This window comes from Mycteria americana, chromosome 8 (assembly GCF_035582795.1).
Source record: "Mycteria americana isolate JAX WOST 10 ecotype Jacksonville Zoo and Gardens chromosome 8, USCA_MyAme_1.0, whole genome shotgun sequence".
NCBI classification, from domain to species: domain Eukaryota; kingdom Metazoa; phylum Chordata; class Aves; order Ciconiiformes; family Ciconiidae; genus Mycteria; species Mycteria americana.
The window spans coordinates 15,020,265-15,039,824 of record NC_134372.1 but is presented as its reverse complement, the minus strand read 5'-3'; the positions used below and the strand labels follow the sequence as shown (position 1 = coordinate 15,039,824).

Below are 19,560 nucleotides of genomic sequence, written 5' to 3'. Positions count from 1 at the left end.
TTACCTAACAGCACTGTTTAACTTAATGAATAGTCAAGCTAAATTCATTCTCTGATGTGCATAAAAAGTTACCCTAATCTATAGGTCATACATTATTCATGATGATAACATGGTCAGTGTGAGGAAAGGACATATTCCAAGTTCCCACTGTGGATACAGAGATGCTGTATGCAGATGTGACATATGAGTATATAGAGAATAGCGTATTTGCAGGGGATGACAGTGTCTGTGGAAATCTAACTGTATGTATATTCTCTCTTATTGACTGCCAATCATATTTTAAGTAAAGCTATCTCAGTTGAAATAGAAAAAGTTTTCACAAATCTGTATGCTGAATTCTCTCTCCCTGTTCATGTTTCTGTTCTGTCCATTTGCACTGTTTAAATCCTAAGGCTGTGCCCAGGACCACGCTCCTATCTTTACCATTAAAATGATACCTACTTTCTGTTTTACTACTAAATGTTCATCACAATACCCAACCTTCACTTTTCTCAGGATTGCAAAACATGTAATGTGAAGACTAATCTCATCTCAAGTTGATTCCACATCAGAGACAGAAACTCAGGATAATGCTGTGCTTAGAGAGGAAAAGAGGAGATCCAGTCAGTTATCAGAAGTTCCATTAAAGGAAATGGAGACTGTGTTGAGAGATTTGGGCTAAGAAATCACAGCGAAAGTGTCTTGTTGTCCTGCTCCCTCCACCTAGAGCTCTGGTGCTGGTGAGACTGCAACGCTGGTACCTGGATGGAGCTTTGTTTCAGAAGAGCCTGAAATACTAAATTCACAGTGTTTCCAGAAAAGCTTGTTTCAGACTTGGCAACCAGGGAGTATTAGCTGTATTTTGGCCACTTGACATAGTCATGTAGCGAGGGAGGCTGAGGAAGTTCACAAGGAGAAAGAAAATAGTTTTTACCTCTACTTAATGGTTTGGGTAGGTTGAATTTTAGGTAGGTCACCTGTAGAAGATAGTATATTTCCTAGGCAACTGCTACTGCTATAGCTGTCATTCCATGAACTATTCAAATCATGTAAAGTATTTAAAAACTTGCCATGAAATTATCACTGCTTAAAACCAAAACAAAGCTGAGTTTGTCTTTCATTCCCAAGTCACAGACGTACTCAAGTGTACAAGAAAAAAATCATTAAAATAATACTACAATTCTCATAAATAAATCACTACAGCTGAAACACTAAGATTAAGTAGGGACTGAGCACACAAGTCTCAAAATGGGTGTTCAAGACGCAGAAATTACCAGAGTAGCACAGATGAGCACTCCCAGCAGGTGACTTTTCAGTCATCTTTACAGTACGTGAAGGCCCTAGATTGCCAGCAATCAAACAGTCATTTCTGACAACTATGCCTACATTGAGATGTAAAGGCTGGCCAGATTCCTGTGAACATTTACACTGTTTTCCACTGAATGAGATGAACCCTGGCAACACAGCACCTAAGTATCATGCTGCAGATTTTACAGGCTGCCTTCTAGTCATTCAGCAACTCACAGTATCCTCACTGGTACTTGTCAGCCATTCTGAGTAAAGCAGTCCAATTCTTAAACCTCTTCACGGACTTCTAAAATATTACATGGCAATGATGTTTTTGTATTAGTCGCTATAAAGCTGTTAATCATAGCAGACTGGTTTATCTTACAGTCATTCTACATCTTCCCCAAGACATGCACTCATATTAGCTATTGCACCTTATATTATAAATTTTAGCCCTTCGTAGTTATAGTTAAAACTATTTTCCATATTTGCAGATTCAGCTGAATGTGGCTACAGCAGGTGTTTACACAGGAAGGTTGACAATGAAAAAATTAACTTGGTTTAAGTTTTGTTTCCTTCCTGTAAGTTTGTGAAAACACTTTTTAAGAAAGCCCTTTGGAGTGCATTTATTGAGAGTGCTACCAATAAAACTTCTGGTTTGTAGTATTACTGTGTTTTCTAGTTCACTGTACTGAAAAATTGCAGTGCAATTTTTGCATTGCACAACTGATTGGATTCAAGTCGTGAGTGAGCAAGACGATTATAGTCCCTTTTTAAATATTTCTAGTACCAACAAAATGGGCTCACGGCTAATTGTCACCAAAATTACCAGAAACAGGGACTGGTGTTAGCAGTCCTGGCAAAGAACCAAAAGCTGAAATGTAGCACCCAGTCTAGAAACAGTTTCTCCAGCAGAAAATTGAGGCACATTGGTTAAATAAGTTGACAAAAGATTTCCATCTTCAGATCTATCAGAACAGACCAATGTAGTTGACCAAAACTGAATTACACCACAATATAAAACCTGTGGGCAGGGAGAGGAAATATATGCTACTCCCAGGGAGGATAGCAAAATGTAGAGGGATGAAACAAACTCGTATAGCCAGTGTAGGAACAAGAGAGATAATTATAGAAACAAGCACACATCATTCATTTTGAACAGCTTGAGCTTGAAGTGCAGCATATATACTTATGAGAACTCTGGAGGAGTCTAAGATGTGATCAGATGATTCAGATAAGCCTCCATAACTTAAGATGATTATTTCAATTTTTTTTGAGCTGGAATTTTGTATAAGTATCTTTTCTTACATTTTATTTACTGGAGGTTATATAATGTACTCACATATCTCTACTGCAGTTATGGCTACTCATTTCAGTGGCAAGCGAAGGAAAGCATTAGATAGAAACAAACAGAAAAGGGAGAAATAGGTTCAGATATTCTTCTGCATCATAGAGTTAGCTTGAGTTGATCTACTTTATTTGAAATTATCTAGCTATAGCTAATTGTAAAAGGTCTAACCTTGGAATTATGTGAGCCTCAGAAGGTTTATTTTTTGGTTACCTTCCTCTCCTCTCCACTTCTCTCTCCTCCCCTCCCATCCTCTTCTCTCCTCTTTTTTCATTTCTTTTAAAACTTCTATACGTCTCTGCATGTGAAATCTAAGGCACTTGGGGCATGATTTTTGCCTGTTGCTATTACTCAGCTCCTGCAGCTTTCCAGTATAGCTGGGAGAGCTCAAGAGAAGGAGTTAAGTTAATGGCCATTACTGAAATGTGATCCGACTAGGCCTTTTTTAGTGCGAGTTCTCTTCACTTTTTCTGGCTGTGTTTTATTCTATGTAATTGTCATCTGTTACTATTATATGCAATTTCTCTTCCCCAATAAGGTACATTGCTTTTAGAAAAGATTGCTCTAAAATCTCACGACAAATTAACAAGAGGAGCAAAAAGCTTAATTCTGTTCTCAGTGAGTAAGATTAGGAAAACATGAATGCCCTCCAGCCATCTATTTAAACAACATTAGCTCAAAAAACCCAATCCTATTGCTCAATTAGATTTGAAAAATGAAAGAATAAAGATTCTTGTTCTGCAATACCCTATGAGGTACTCATATTCATGGCTTTTCAGAATACTTGCACAACTTTTTTCTATATTTTGTCAGCATGGTAATTTCACCTAGAAGGAAGTCACTTCTGGAATCAGTCATTCATGATGTAGTCATCTTCACATCACTATCTGTCAATGTTTAAAAACAAACATGTGAGGTGCTAGAAATGTCAGCGGTTTTGCTTATTGAGTAATCCTCCTGAGCATTTTTTCGAGATTTAGAATACCTTTTTTTGTCTACAGATGTGAGCTTTAAAATTGAAGTTAAACATAATATAAATCTTCATGAGAATTAAATCTGTCAGGGAATGTTTTCATTCTCGTCTTCTGTGTCTCAGTACACAGCAAAGCACTATAATGTGGTGTTCCCAGTGTTGGGCTGGGAGTCAGGAACACTGAATGCTTACCCCAGTTAAAGGACTAGTGTTCTCTTACTTGCTATGATAAGCCAAGTTGTATCATCTCTGCATGTAAGTGTAAACCATTTTTACAACATAAATAGACACATAAATGTGCCTTATTATTTGTGTTTGGTGAAGACAAGTCATGACGGTAAACCAGCTTGTTATGGAGGAAGAAACAATCACTAGCCATGCCTTAGGAAATGACATTGCATTAATGGGAATCACACTTCCATCACACTTATCAGCAACGTTATAGCCCATATCTTTGGTAAACCAAGTGGGTCAGAGAAACCCTTAATGATTAGGGAGCCAGTCAAAAATAAATTTTAAACCAGTATAGGTTTATTCTGCGTATATTCTTAATTCTTGCTTCTTTCAGAACATGGAAGTATCATTACTGAAATGTTTATTAGATAGAAATATGTCTTGAAGGAAGAAAGAGCTGAATGAAGAAAAAATAGTTGCTTGATACACATGTCTTTAATTAACTCATCATGAAGCTAACTCATTCACAAAATGAGTGTAAGCAAATGGTGAAAATTAAACTGGTTTTTGTGGGTTTTTTTAAACAATGCTTCTGATTTAACTTCATTTTTAATGCATGGTAACCAATAGTAACCCATGTGTTCCCATATAAACCATCTTATATCATGCAAGACGCTGTTTGCACTCATGCTCATAAAACAGACTGTGCAGGGGTGGATGTGGAATTTAGTTCTGATAACAGGGTAGTTGTGTGATACATTAAGAATGTAAGTGGCAAGCTAATGTCTCTGTGTCAGCTGAGTAGGAAAATTGTCAACAAGTGTGTCTGAATTTCCCCGATGGAATTTATTTATTTTGATGAAATGGCCTATGTTGGTTTTGTTGTGGCATTCTGATGGACTTTCCTTGGTGGTTGGTACTATCGGGATGGCTTCATGTCAGGGTCTCCTTAATTCTGTGGGGCATACGGACATCCTAGCTTCTGGATAAGGATCGTTAGCACCTCTGCTGTAATGTGCACCCAGGCAGGGTTTTTCAATGGCAATGTCACCCCATGCCTGTACCCCTCTATGCTGCATTCCGTGTCCACTTCTCAAGGCCTCTGCTGTCGCACTAGGCTTGTATTTCTCTGCACTACATAACTATGTAAAGAAGTCATTCTTCATAGAGTCACTGCTTGTTACTATTGTCTATATAAAACTATGGTTGTACCATACAAAAAGTCAAACAAATTAGCCATAGACGCCTGGTCAATTAGAGAAACTGCTGTGACAGCTAAACCAGGTAAAACAAACCTGTGGGTAGGTCAAGAAAGTTCAGACCCAGCAGGCCTGACAAGCCTCTATCCTGAGGCCTTGCAAGCTTAGTGCAAAGATCATGGCCCGTCATTAGCAAAGGCAATGTTGTATTGCAGGGCTACATGCTGCAGGTCACAAATGTTCCTTCCAAGGTGGATATTGATGCAAAGCTGCTACATCTTCCTTTCCTATTTATGCCCCACTATGACAAATGTTTTGGAACACAATTTCAAAAAGAAATGCCGGGGTACAGAAAAAGATGTAAAACACATACTTTGGATATTTATTCCATAGAAAGAAAATCTCACTATTAAGTATATTCAGCTTCTTATGCAAGAACTTCAAGATCTTTTTCTGAAAAATGGTAAATTGTTTTATTGGTGCTAACTAATAAATAATATGGTGACTCTGCAACTTCATTTTAATGAGAAGAAACTGTGTACGGGTTCACTCAGTGTCTTATTTCTCTATTTTTGGCCTTTCTATCAGTCTCCAGTAAGTAGAATGTAAGGCACATAACATGCAAATTCTTCCTAGCTCTGAAATTTTTGACATTTGAGTGGGCTAGGCATAATGAATACTGCAAAGCCTATCTTCCCATCCCTTGTATTTAAATGTGACTATTAAGGCTAGTCAAAACACCAGGAAAATAGGAGCAATTTCTATTTCACACACATACAAACATATACCTCCCAGACTTTTCTTTTTCCTCCAGAAATATTTTGGCATACCTTTTTTTACTATCTCTCATCAATATAATAGAATTTTATTTTATAAATTGTCATTGTTCTGATTATGATCAGAGAAGTTTGGCTTTGTTAAAGGAAAGAAACTTTTAAAGAGAAAGCTACTAGAAACTTATTTTATAAGTAGATGGTATTCAGGGATAGAGAACGGTGGATGCCTCATAACTCAGAAAGAGACCAAGAATCAGAACAATAACCAAGTACAAGCAGAAGCTAAGAGTTGGTTTGATTAATGTGTGGAACTGGCTACAAGGGTCAGAAATAGCAGTAGATGTAGCCATAAACATATTCCAAAAACATTATTTTGAAAAACTGCATTGGAAACCAAGTTTATAAGGTACAACTATTACCGATATATTTCTCAAATTCCTGGAGGGGAGAAACCACATAAAGGTCTAGGAGATGTAGACTCATGTAACTGGAGTTTCAAAATTTGTTTAGCAATGGAATAATACAGAGTGCAGAAGATACTACAGAGAATGATACAAAGTACAGAAAGACATACAGAGGTGAAAATGTTTCCTTCAGTTTGAAAGATTATATAAAAGGATTTTTTTTTTCTCTTCATCTTCACTGCAGCTCTATACCGGGGCTAAGTCAGAGGATCCACTAAATGTGCTGCAGAGACTGTTTCAGATGTAAACCAAAATGTCCATATATTCAGGCCACAATGTCCAGATCCCCACCAGGTTTCCTTGGCCTTTTCTCAGAGCTGTATGGAGCATCCACCATGGCATGACAGCAATAAGCTTTAAAGGTGAATCAATACAAGACCAAGCAGCGATAGGCAGCTGCTACCATCTGACATTATTAGGTCATCTTGAACCAGTCCATTCCCAGCTGTGGGAGCTCTATTTAAGGGATGTGAGCACCAGCTACATGTGGTGTCATTTATGACATTTATGCTCTCATGTTTGTGAGCACTGACACAAGATCCACGAAGATATTTAGGGTAGCCACACAAAGCATAATGGCAACTAAGAATAAGCTAATTGGCAAAATGCAGATGGTTTCAGACCCCATTTTCTATGGGTACAGAGAATCCATAATGCTTCAGGATTTTGTTGGTCCTTTGTGGATCTTATCCAGACTGCATAATCAGGAACTTTTTAAAAACAGGGAGTCTTTTCATGACTTGGGCAGATGCCAGATGAGACCATCAGGTGAGGATGGAGACCTGAAAACTTGGGAAGAGGGCAAACCCCTGAAATTAATGGAATATGAGCAGAAGCTAAAGAAGGATGAAGATGTTTTACTAATCATAGCATATCTCCCACATGGATAAATTAATCTTCAGTTTCCCTTGCTACAGCTCCAGCAGCTTTTTATGAGCTACAGACTTACACAGAATAACTGGCAGAGTATTGATGAGAAGAAATTCCACTGGAAGCCACTGAAGCAAAACTTCTACATGCAATTTATCCTCCTGAATCCCTGGAGAATTTGGCAAACATACCTCAAAATAATTAGTTAAATAAAGAACAGGTGCTATTCCAAGCCCTACAGTTTTCCAGGAGGCATTACCAGTGAAATAATTTAGAAGAGAGGACATAACTGGAATACACTTGCTGGCAATGTTGGCATTTTTAGCTTATATCTGTCAGATTTTCCAGGAGTATGCTTTTCACACTGCCAACTGCTCAGTATTCTGATGCTGGTGCAGAAAACCATGTTGGTAAACATTTAAACACAAGTGAAAGTGCTTTTCTGGATGAGGGCTTGAATGCTTAAAGCCTTGCAGAATTGAACCCCAGTTTAGCTGCCTCAGCCAGTTTCCCAAGGTGTCATTGCAGACATGACATCTCTGTTAAAGAAATACATTCTTCACATGCTTTGGAATTCTTGCAGGTAAACTAAAATGAGAAGTCCTATTTAAAATATGTAGTATTTACAATTGGACATAATTTGACTATTAAGCTTCTAGGTTTTTTCATTAAATCCTTTCATTACTATTTTATTGAGGAGCTCAGAACATTGCATATGCAGGTAACAATTGCAGATAACGAATGTTTCTCATTTTTTAATCTGAATACATATTGCATGGAATTTAATCACCTCTGCTGCTCATCTACTATAGAGAGATTAAAAGAGATAGTGAGAGATAGTGCTTTGGGGACCATAACAAAAGAATTGATTTTACAGATATAGAATGTTTCCTGGTTTTTTTTTCATTTTTTAACAAACTGTATAATTTAAGATGCAAACAATTTTCTTTCTAATACTCTCCAGAGGCTTCACATACTCAGAACTTTTTCAAAGTTACTATGTGAGCTAAAATTCTTGGTTTCTGGCCAAAGAATAATTTTATTTCAAAGCTTAAAATAAAATCCACTTTTTGAAATCTGTAAGGCTAAAATTATCCCTATTCCCTTTTAAAATCAAATCTATATAGGGTTTGTTTTCACACATATAATCCCTAGATGACTGAATAGTAAATTCTGGAACTCATTATAGAAATAATCCATATTAAGAAGTATACCCAGAGTAAAAATGATTGGATATTGAGTGGTCAAAGTGTATTAAGTGGGCTTAAAAGTGGATATTAATAGCAAATAATTTGGAACTGCTTAATTTCATTTCTGAGAAATGAACTCTCTCTAGAGGCAGTGGTGGCATGTTGTGAGGGGAAAGAAACACTGTCCTCACCTGGGTGAAACAGAGGTATTTTACAACCTTTTGACATCAAGGAGGCAGAGTTGTGGATCTGTATCACAATAACCAGCAGCAGAGAAGAATATTTTCATGTTGCTCACATTGCCTCTTAAATATGGTGTTCAGAGCCTCATTAGTTATGCTGGACTTGGAAGTTAAGAATTTGGCCCTAAAGATTTGTGGTGACTTTAATCTCATGTGCTGCATTAGAGCTTTATTAAGGTTTTAAGTCATTTTAAGGTCATTTTGAGTGGATGCTTTAAGTCTTTAAAGCAGCTGAGTGAGGTTTTTTAGCATTTCCTTTAGAAACCAGGGAAATAAAATGAAAAAAGCCATTATTAATGTAATGTTGATTGTCCTTGCCCCAAAGAGATTACAAATATCTGATATGTTTATTCAATACAATGCAGTCTTTGATACTAGTTAATTATTTTTGTCCAATAAAAGAGCAGCAGCAATATTTGTGATTGTATTCTAAGGTCCTCCAAATATTTTGCTGCTGGTAACCTTCTCCTCTTCCAAATCCTTACCTTCCAAGAAAATAGCAATTCCTTTACTACGTTACAAAACAAAATTGTAATACTCAGACATATTTGGGTTCATAGCCCTCACAGGCTGTAGGAGCAAAACACATCATTTCAGTTATGTATACAGAAGCCAACAGGTGTCTTTTCAGTCTTCAAGATCAGCTCCTAAGACAGTTCTTGGCAGTGTAGATCTTATTACATGGATCACACGCCTCATCTTCTTTTCCAAGCCATCTTACAGCATGACCACTCCTCTAACCAAAGTGACTTACTGTAGTAAGGAGTTACTTTCTCTGCTTCTCTCTCACTTTACTGCATAACTGAGAGCTGCTACCAGCTTTCTCACTTGTGTTCTTATTTGAGTGTGGCATTTCCCTGGCCTCTAACTTCCAAAACTTATACACGGGCTATCTTCACTTCATGGAAAAGGTTGCCCTGCATTTGTCATCTTTGTTAATTTGATCATAATAACTCATCTTTCTGAATCCCTGCACTGATTTTCTATTTGAAGTAATAGCAGGCTTCTTGTCACTGTGTTAAAAATGCTGTGTAATTCCAGCCTTCATAATTCACTTCTATATCTCCTTCAGTTCTGCCTCCTATTCACAGCAACTGTACACCCTTTTGGGGCTCATAGCTCAAGTCCTTGCTCTCTGTATTAAGTAACTCTAAGAGCTACCAATGATTCAGCTGTAGAAGGTCAAGCTGACTGTAATTTTAATTATATATCAACTATTTGGTGGCATTCTTCATTCACTGACATTTGTATGCTTGTTTCCCTTTGGTGTGGTATCTATTTGGACAATAGTTTTGCATTTGTTTTGAAAATATTGGTTGTTACCACAAATAAGCATGAGCTAATGATCTGCATATAGAATTATATTATTGATTTTTCAGGGGTCAGGTGATTACTTTTCTGCACACAGAGGCAGTTTGAATGCCTAAATTTTGGAAGAATGGCTCTTAGGCCTATAAAAGTAGAAACCAGAGTCTTTGTTCAGGATAGCAGAAGGGGAAAGATGATTGCAGACTCCTTGATGAACTGTTCTCCCTTGCCTGCATCAGTATCTGCTGTACACCTGACTGAAGCCTTTTTAGTGTTAATCTACAGTGTGAAGTCTTTTGTGTCTTCATCAGTTTTTGGAAAGGAAAAGCAGAGTACATCCTATACCACCCTTTTATAGGATGTACATGAAATGGCTAAGATATGACTGATCTCTTTATCTGACCATTATGAACATAATTCATCCTGGTTTGGTGACAAACTTTCTCCAGCTTTATCAAACATATGCATGGATCAGGAGGTTGCAGAACTGCATTATCACTTAATAATATATTGAATAATACATTGATTAGTTTAGTAAGGCTTTCTAGCATTATCTCATTAATATTAATTGCTCTTAATTTTATCTTTCTCATTCTTTCTATCCCTTTTTCTCTCTCTTGAAAAATAATCTAAGGGAATTAAATGAAAGTGGAATTCAGTAGATAATCCTCAATCTGTCACAGCAGGAGGATTTCTGTTTAGATATCTTACTACAGATTAACAAAAGCTTCATAAGACCAGAACATGCTATTCGTGTTATACAATACAACATTGAATCACTACTGAAGGAAAACATTCATTTTCTCATATCACCCACTGTTTTCCAGGGAATTCTGTCAGAAGGTTATTTTGGGTATGCATGAGATCCTCTTTAAGATGCATTTCTCATCAATGTATAGAACCATGGGTATTTTTCTGTAGAACATGGAGCATTCAAAAAGCTTAAGATGATAAATAGCTCAGAAAAAAGCTAGCCTTACATCTCAAGGGTTCACACCAAAGTCCAAGATGACATTCACTAAAAAATACAATTTCATAAATGGTTACCTGCATCATTTGGAAAGAGCTAATGCAAGCATAAAAAGCAGATATCTTCTTCTTGTTCCATTCCTTTCAAATGCTCATTATTTTCCTTCATTTATTTTAAATAGGGTTTTTTTTTCGTATATTGATGTTTTATTTCTGGTAATAATCTGTATATGTTGGCTTAGGTTTTGTAAAAATGCTACTTCTTTAATGTTTTGCTGGCTGTCTGAGAAGAGATGACAGTTCTATCTTGTAAGAGTAATATTTAGTTTCATATACAATGGCCAGATTTCACAGCTAGGCCTACGCATTGTGGTGTACTTTACTGAATATGTGTGAAAATGTCCTTCCACTAAATCTGAAAAAATAGAACTCATCCTGTAGATGAGAAAATCTGACTTACACATTAGTGATTTTATTCCTTAATGATAATCATTTGTTGCATTGAGATTCTTGTATAAATTACTGAAGTTCTATTACCTGCTATCACTTTGCAGTAATCGCCATGTAATGATTACTCTGGGTCACATCAGCTATATATTGTGCCGTGTATTTTGCATCTACCAGATGCCAATAGCAGAAACTAAGAGCACAAGATCAGGGCAAGAATATAACGATGCTTCCCTGGTAAAATTTCTCCGCTTCCAGAACCATGCAACTAGAGATTTCCTGTAACGAAATGTTACCACTGAGTTTAATGGACTTGGAAGAATTTTTCTTCTTTTTGAATCTGCATAAATCTTTGGGCTCTGCATTACTTCACTGATTAGAAAGAAAACCATTTTCATAAGTTTTCAGGCAGCCAATGATAATTTCATTGGGTGCCTATGCCCTTTATATAAGAGAAAACAAGTAATGCTTCTACAGTCAACTTTTTCCATGTTGCTTAGGACATCACATGAAAAAGCATTATGTAGCTGAGGTAGTCATTTACATGGGAAGGTGTTTGCTACATTTCTCTTCTGCTTATGCAGTCGCTTGTGGTTTCGGCAGCATTAAAGCCTCCTTTTTTTTGACAGTAGTTGTGTTAAAAATATTACCCAGTTATATAAATAAGAGGATATCACTGTGTGTCAGACTGACTACCCAATATTCAGTCTGACAAGACTTGCATATCAATTTCCTGTCACAACTATACAAATACCCTAGAATCACACTAGATGTAATCCTCACTGTTCTCTCAATAGCTTTCTTCAACCTACCACCTTCGCCCCTCTTTTACCTCAGTTTGTCTCAGCCAGTTGGCAGGTGCTGGGACTTGTGAAAATATGTACCCACTACCTCCCTCTTCCTACTCTTTTTTCATATGGGTGAAAAAAAAAAGATAGTTTCTTGTAAATTTCTCACATTGAAGGAGATGGTTACACATTCTGATATAAATGAATTTCTAACCACTTCATATGACAAGTTTAAAGGCAAGTAATATTATTTTCTTGTTTCCAGAGATAAAATTAAATGCTGTTTTCTCCACCTTCTGGCTTAGTGCAAAGCTGAATTTCTTCTTAATTGGAAGAATCAAACAAGCAGGTTACTTCTGGACACCACAAATAGAAAACTGGACCCAATTCAAACAACAGCAAAGCTCCTACTTACTGCACTGGAGCTGTTCTGAGCCAGGAGCTCACCTGAATAAAATGCCTGTGAAGAAAATACACCTCTATAGGTGTACACACTAGGTGAATTCAGACTCTCATGATACGCTTTTTACTAGCATCATGACAATTTGGGTCATAACCCAGTATCAAAAGGAAGCATGCACTGAATGTTAAGTTTTAAGTCATCAGAAGTCATTCCTCATATTGAGTCTAAAGTCTAAAAAACTCAGTGCATTTACAATGGACACTTTATGCTGTTCTTTTTTCATCTCCCCTTCAGCTAAAATAGCTCTTCACCCTGTTTTTTGTGCTTTGGATATATTCAGTAGGGGCAATTGTAGTCCCTAATTTCATTAGTGCTCAACAAGTTTGGATTTAGTCTCATTCTATGAAATAGGCTCTTCCTTATTTGATAATATAGTTACCTGACTATGGTGATGGACTTTTTTTTTCTGCAATTTATGGTTCTTTCCTGGTACTTTCTACAGTCTTTATTCATCATATAATGAATGTATCTTGTTCTAAGTAAACAGCCTCCACCTTTGAGCCCAGAAGCATAGCTCTACTTCCAGTGAAGTTACCTGGATGTCTATTTCTATCATCAGTTGTCATATCTTTTCTAAAAAGAGATAAATAAACATATCTCTTTCTCTTTTACTGCCACAAAGTCTCCCTAGTTCTTGTTCAGAACTTCTGTTCACAGAAAACAAGCTCTGTTCTTGAATGTCCAGACGGCTAGGACAAGACCTATGTGCTGCTTAAGATCAACTTATATTACAGTCTGTGGGCTGAAGTGGAGTCTAAAGTTTAAGCCAATCTTCTATACAGAATAAAAAAGAAGGAATGAAGAAAAAAAGTGTTTAGAGGTATTCTAAATCAGTTATCTGGAATGTAGGTTGAGAGCTTTCTGCAAAAAGTAAAAGCATTATGCAGTGTAAGAAACACTTCTTGAAGATTCTTACTGAGTTTTAATTTAACTTTGGGTTATTTCCCAGTTCTTACTTATGAACACATAACTACCTGTAAGAATTTATATTGTATAGGTCCTGGCTTTTCCCTCAGCAACAGACTTCAGTGGGTCAGGGATTACTGAGAGGATCCATTACTGAGATTACTAGGCCCATCATGTGAGGAAATTCCTAAAACTGCTGAGATTTTCAGCATTAGGTATAGGATAAGGTGTTGATTTCTTAGTAGACATAACTGGGAAAATGAACAATCAAACCTTACCATCTGTGTTAAAAGGAATTTATATTGCAATAAATGTCCATTAAAGTATAGCACTAGATAGGGTATGAAGCATGAAAATTAAAAAAAAAAAAACAAACTTCAGTTCTAACATCGCTATGTCAATCATTTTTCTTTATATGTATGTTTTCTGAGCCCGAATTCATATTAAGCAAGCCCCCAGCTAGCATTGTATTCCTCACTGCCATTCTCGCATAACTGACCTCCTTTTCTGTATAAGTCTGAGTGGGGCTGCAGGTACAATAGTTCATAAAGCAGCAGTTCAGACTGTACCAATGAAGCAGAGAACCACAGTACACTCTAGTTATTCTGTTGAATGTTTAAAAAAAAAAAAAAAAAAAGATCAAATGATCACCGTAATAGACTCTTTGTATCTAGGAATATATAGAACTTTTATAGCTAGAGTGGCTGAACATAACAAGAGAAAGGCTACAGGGTACTGAGCTAGCTTCAAATGAGCTAGTGCATCTCCACATTGCAGGACAGTGCCAGTCAGAGGTATTGACCTTAAAACTACCTCTGCTTTGGAGCTTACTTCAATGTATCTCTACAAGGTACTGTGCTGATCAGTACAGAAATACTCTAAGCAGGCATAAGAGGCAGAGTATGAAAAAAAATCAGCCTTCCTATGAAAAGAAATAAGCATGTGCATCTGTTTTTACTCACCTGTGTCTAATGCTTTATCTAATCCTTTAATAATTCATGCTTTCAATTCACAATTCAGTTCTTTGTTCTCTTATTGGAGAAAGTGGTGGTCGTTACTTAAGTATATAAGAATTTAATTGTACTGGGACTGAGACTTGAAATGAGTTTCCTTTAGCCAGACATTTGCTTCTTTTTCCTTCATCTGTTCACTCCTATCAGAGTCGTCTTCCCTTTTTTGTGCAACTGTTACAGAAGTTCTTGACATATGCCAACAGAGCAAATGTAGCATAAAGAGGAAAACAATGTGATCACAATCCAAATCAACAAGATATTTTTTCCAGATCAGCACTAATCAAGAACAGTTTAAACTTAAGAGCCAAAAGCATGATTTGGATGGCCACAAAGAAGACATATAATATGAATCATATGAGAAATACTACATTAAAAGAGTAGATTCATTTCCTAAGCTATTTTTACTGTAGTTAGTTTCTATAGTTTTTTATTAACAAGTTTCACTTCTCAGATTTTCAGGGATTCAAATTTTCTGAAAGACTTTTTAACATCACTTTGCATATTCATTAGAGTATTTTGGAATACATGAATTTTGGCATGCAGGTTATGGTTAGGTGGAATAGTCACTAAAGCAGAAGTTAGTTAAAGGGTTTAATCCACATCTCCAGATCATTATATACTTGCAAGTAGGGAAACAGTGTCTGTAATCTTTTTTTCCCCATCAAGGTATTAATAATGAGATAGTGAGAATTTTACTTAATTGTTCAAATCTACTTTAGATCAGTGTTTTTGGTAGTCTTTTTATTACAATAATAGTTGTTCCAAGTTTGTATCCCAGCATTACAGCTGATAGCAGTCAGGAATGCAGCATGGCTACGAAAAACTCAAAGACAGTCTCACCCTCCTTGCTACCCCTGAAATGTTCAAGTAGAGTGCAGGTCCTGTGTCCACGCAGCCTCAGCTCTGCTGAAACAAACACTGTAGTATACAGGCCAGTCAGCACTAAAAATTCAATTTCATAGTATCATAGACAAGGATAAAGTCATGATTTAACAGCACCTAGATTCACATCTTCCATCATGACACTTCTTTAAAAGGGACCATTCCTTGTTAGTTGAGAAATTGTCTCTTGCTGAGCAACATCTTATTCCAATAATGCTCCAAGTGACTTCAGTGGGACCTCTGACTTTAATATTGGTGTTATACACTGTGTGAAAGTATTGGAAGCTAGCGTACAAATAACTACAGCTGCAGGATTAATACCAAACCAATGTTAGCAACCTTTACAGTAATTCTAAGTGACTGTTCAGCTCAGGGATGTTCATGCCCCTTTTAATAATTATTTTTATATCACTTATCACACAGTGCAAGAACCCAACTGACACTGCTAGTACTTTACAAGAACAAAACAATTTTTACTCCCATGTTCAGTAATTTACTAGTAAAAATGCATATATTCACATATGCACCAAACTATTCTGGTGTTACAATGATTGCTTTAGTTATGCTTTTTGCTGATCAGTCTTGACAGTTTTCAGTTTTAGGTATCTAGCTGCAGTGTAGACACATTGCCATGACACTATGTGAGCACTAATGGGTGAAAAAATAAAATAGCTAGTGTCCAGCATTTCACATTTGGAAATTACTTTGCACTGTGTTCATGTGATTTTTTGCAGACAATTTGTTAAAGCTAAGGACTATGCAAAAATTACTAATAAAACCTATATGTAAATAGTGTGCAGTGTATAGCTTCAAATCTATTTGAAACTTTGCTGGTGAGTGAGTTCTATTACATGTAACATGTTAATTACCTATTATGTTCAATAAGTGTAATCAAATAATTAGTTCAAATTAAACCCCATATTGAGGTGTGCAAATATTTTATTTACATTTTTAAAGTGTTTCTAAACCCTAAGATTTTGATGCACGATTTTCAGAAATTTGGAGTTTGGCTTCACTCATTTTCACTGAAACACAGCTTCTAGTCAATATGATGGACTGCACAATGCTGTTACACTAGTCTGACTGATAAGATGATGGGGGAACTTTATGCAAGAAGTTTGCAGTACAGTTATGAATGTCAAGAAACAAACTGGAAGAAAGCACTTCCTAAAACTTTAGTGTGCACAATTGTAAGGATGTACTCTGTGCATGTAATAAAACTAATACATAAAATTATTGTAAAGGTAAAATACTGCAGTGCTGTAATATATTTGTTCTGAATTCATTCAAATCATGGTTTGATGAAGTCAGTGCCAGAATTTTAGCTATTTCCATTAATGCCTGAATGATGCCTTAACTTTCCTCTTCTTTCTCTAATCTTCTAAATATCAACAATTGTGCAACAATTAATTTCTTTATATAGTAATTTTTTGTATTAATAGGGGGAAAAACTTCTGCACAATATTGGTAATCAATTTTTATGTGTTCAATTACTTTGATCAGATTCTGCAAGTACTTAAACTTTTGTGTGTATTCTGATTCATGTCAACACATTTATTCACATGCATAACACAGAGCACATACGTTAGTGTTCAGTTGCATTGGCCTTTAAGACTTTCAGTGTCCAAGACAAGCAGCACATAATATAATGACATTCCCCTCCTTCTGAAGTGTTTCATGCGTTTTTAACAAAGAAAAACTTTCACGCTGGCTATAAATAAACGGTATCTAAGTTCAACTTCTGTAACTTTGTCTTGGTCCATGAGTCTCCAAAACTAATAGTAAGGTTTCTTCCACAACAGAAGGAGAAAAGTGTACTGATTATTAGAATTAAAATCATATTTGCATACTGACTCATTTAAAATATTTTCGTAAAGCACTAAGGATCATTTTCCCCTTTCCTTGTAGCTTTTTAATATTGTTTCTCTATTATTTATTCTTTAAAATTATGAGGTCAGGAAGCTGTTAGAGGAAACCATCTTGGCTATCAGATGGCTATGAACAGAAAACGGAACCTTTTGCTAAGATAAAACTTTAATTTGCATTATGAAGAGTTTCTTTTAAAGCTCATGAAATAATTTTGGCAAAATTCCTCTCAGGCTACGGTATTCTGAAAGATGAGTGAAAAGAAGGAAGTGTGTTAAAATAAATATCTGGGACTATTTTAGTGGAAGCTTTATGTCAAAATAATCTGAGACCCTGTGTTCATGAAATCCTGTAAAAGCTCATTTTCCATTGCTCTATTCACATAGTAATCATAAACAATTCTGTAAGAATCAGAGCTAACTTACACCTGTCTTACTCCCAATAGCAAAGTATCCCTCATGGTAGGCTCACCAAGTTTTATTTCACTTTCTACTCCATTTTCAACCATTTTAAGTTTCTTTTCACAGGAATTCTTCACAAAGTCCTTTTAGTGTGAAGAAAGTTACTCTAAAACTCAGCAACTTTTAATTTCCCTGGCCGATAATTTTGGGCTTTTATTTTGCTTAGAACTAAAATCCTACCACGGCAGCTACAAAGTCCGATTTTTCTTAAACAAGCAAACAAAAAAGCAAAGAGAAAGAACCGACTTTTCAGTATGGTAGTTTCCACGTAAAAGGAGGGGGGAAGAAAGAAGGTAAATTTGAATGAGGAGCCTGTATGAATACAACATTAATAGTAGAAAAGAGAGTGGACACTAACTTCTCTAATGTATCAATGACAACATGGCTTATACAGCTGTGAGGAAAAGTCTGTTACCACTTGAAAGGCCAGGTACTTTGCAATGCAGTGCTACTTTCTCATCTAACCTGTTAAATGCACAGTCCACAAATTTTTGCAAGAATGTCTGGTTCAGCGTAATGCTTGGCACTGCAGCAATACTCACTCCCCCCCTCCACTTTCTACTCATCCACATATAAACTCCTTCTTCCTCTGCTGTTAAGATTTTTACCTCTTTACATTTATGTATACAATACACATATGCAGCATGCACAAGTTGTCTTCAAACAGTACATGTGTCAGTGTGGGGGGGTAAATGCTATTGTAAACATTCATCTCGTGTGAGCAGCGAACATTATTACATCCCATTGCTTGTTCCATCAGCATTAAAAGCATTTCAGTAACTGGGAAATGCAGGCAGCACCTCGCTGCCTGCCTTGGGAGGCTTGTGCAGAGATCTGCATCTCTGTCCTTGGTCCTAAATCCTTGCACTGGCTCCTTACAGACGGAACCAACGTACGGCGCTTCGGAGCCCATAGCCCAGGCACAGCCATGATGTGGCTGCTTAGGTGAAAACAAGCACGAATGCACTGACATTCTGCCCACAAAACACAGCTGTATTATAACTCCATGCACTGTAGCAAACAATAATTCAGAGATAAAAGGCTTCATTAATATGGCATCAAATTCTATGCAACACCCGGCATGTACCACCATCACACACACCCGCTGCTTACCCTCCCTGTCCATTTCAGAGCGACAACAATTGTAAGAGAAATAAAACATTGTAAGATCTCAGCTGCTAGGATACAGATGAATGTAATGCCACTATCCAAACCTCCGGCATTCTCACCACAGCTCTGCAAATTTGCAAACAGATTCTTCACCCCCCCAGCCCTCCCTCTCCCCCCCCCCCAACAGAATCAGAAAGCACATCTTACCAATGGATGAGAGAGAGGAACAGAAGTGCCCACACCATCATTTTGAGAGAAAATGCAGGATTCAAGAATGCAGTGCTCCCCAGGCTTGTTGGATTTGGAGGAATCATCTCTTTTTCTCCCCCCCCCCCCCCCCGGTTTTTTCCCCTTTCCTCTTGGTTGCAGATGGATCCGTCCCCTTCTTTAATTTTTTTTTTGGTAGTGGTTCTCCCCCCCCCTCCCTACCAGGTCCCGTCAGTGGGATGATACATTGCGCCCAGCTGCGGGAATTAATATGCAGGGGGACAGAAATTAGATCTGCACAAGCCCTTTGCAGATATAATCAGAAAACGTCAGCTCAGGCAGCAGGCAGCAGCTTCCAAATCTAGGGGAATAATATAATTGGGAGAAAAGAAAAAAAAAAAACAAACCCACAGACGCTCACAGAATAAAAACAGTCAAGGAAAAAAGAAACACATACACATGCACACATTTACAGAACCACTCACACACATGCAACAAAATCCAATAAAGCAATAGAAAGAGTAAAAGAGAGGAAAAAAAAGAAAAGAAAGAATAAAGCAATGGAGCTTCTGCCTGAATGCAGATTAACTCTGAGGTCAAAGTGGAAATGATGCACTCTGCTGCAGCACAGATTAACA

The 19,560-nt window shown here is 36.9% G+C and overlaps 1 protein-coding gene across 1 annotated transcript in view; it reads right to left on the bottom strand.

The window, feature by feature from the left end:
- Positions 1–19,029, bottom strand: part of GABRG2 (gamma-aminobutyric acid type A receptor subunit gamma2) — a 69,986-nt gene extending 50,957 nt beyond the window's left edge. Inside the window, exon 1 of the mRNA XM_075509494.1 lies at positions 18,923–19,029. Within this exon, the coding sequence (XP_075365609.1) occupies positions 18,923–19,029 (107 nt within the window). The remainder of the gene's footprint in view (positions 1–18,922) is intronic.
- Positions 19,030–19,560: the final 531 nt, after the last annotated feature.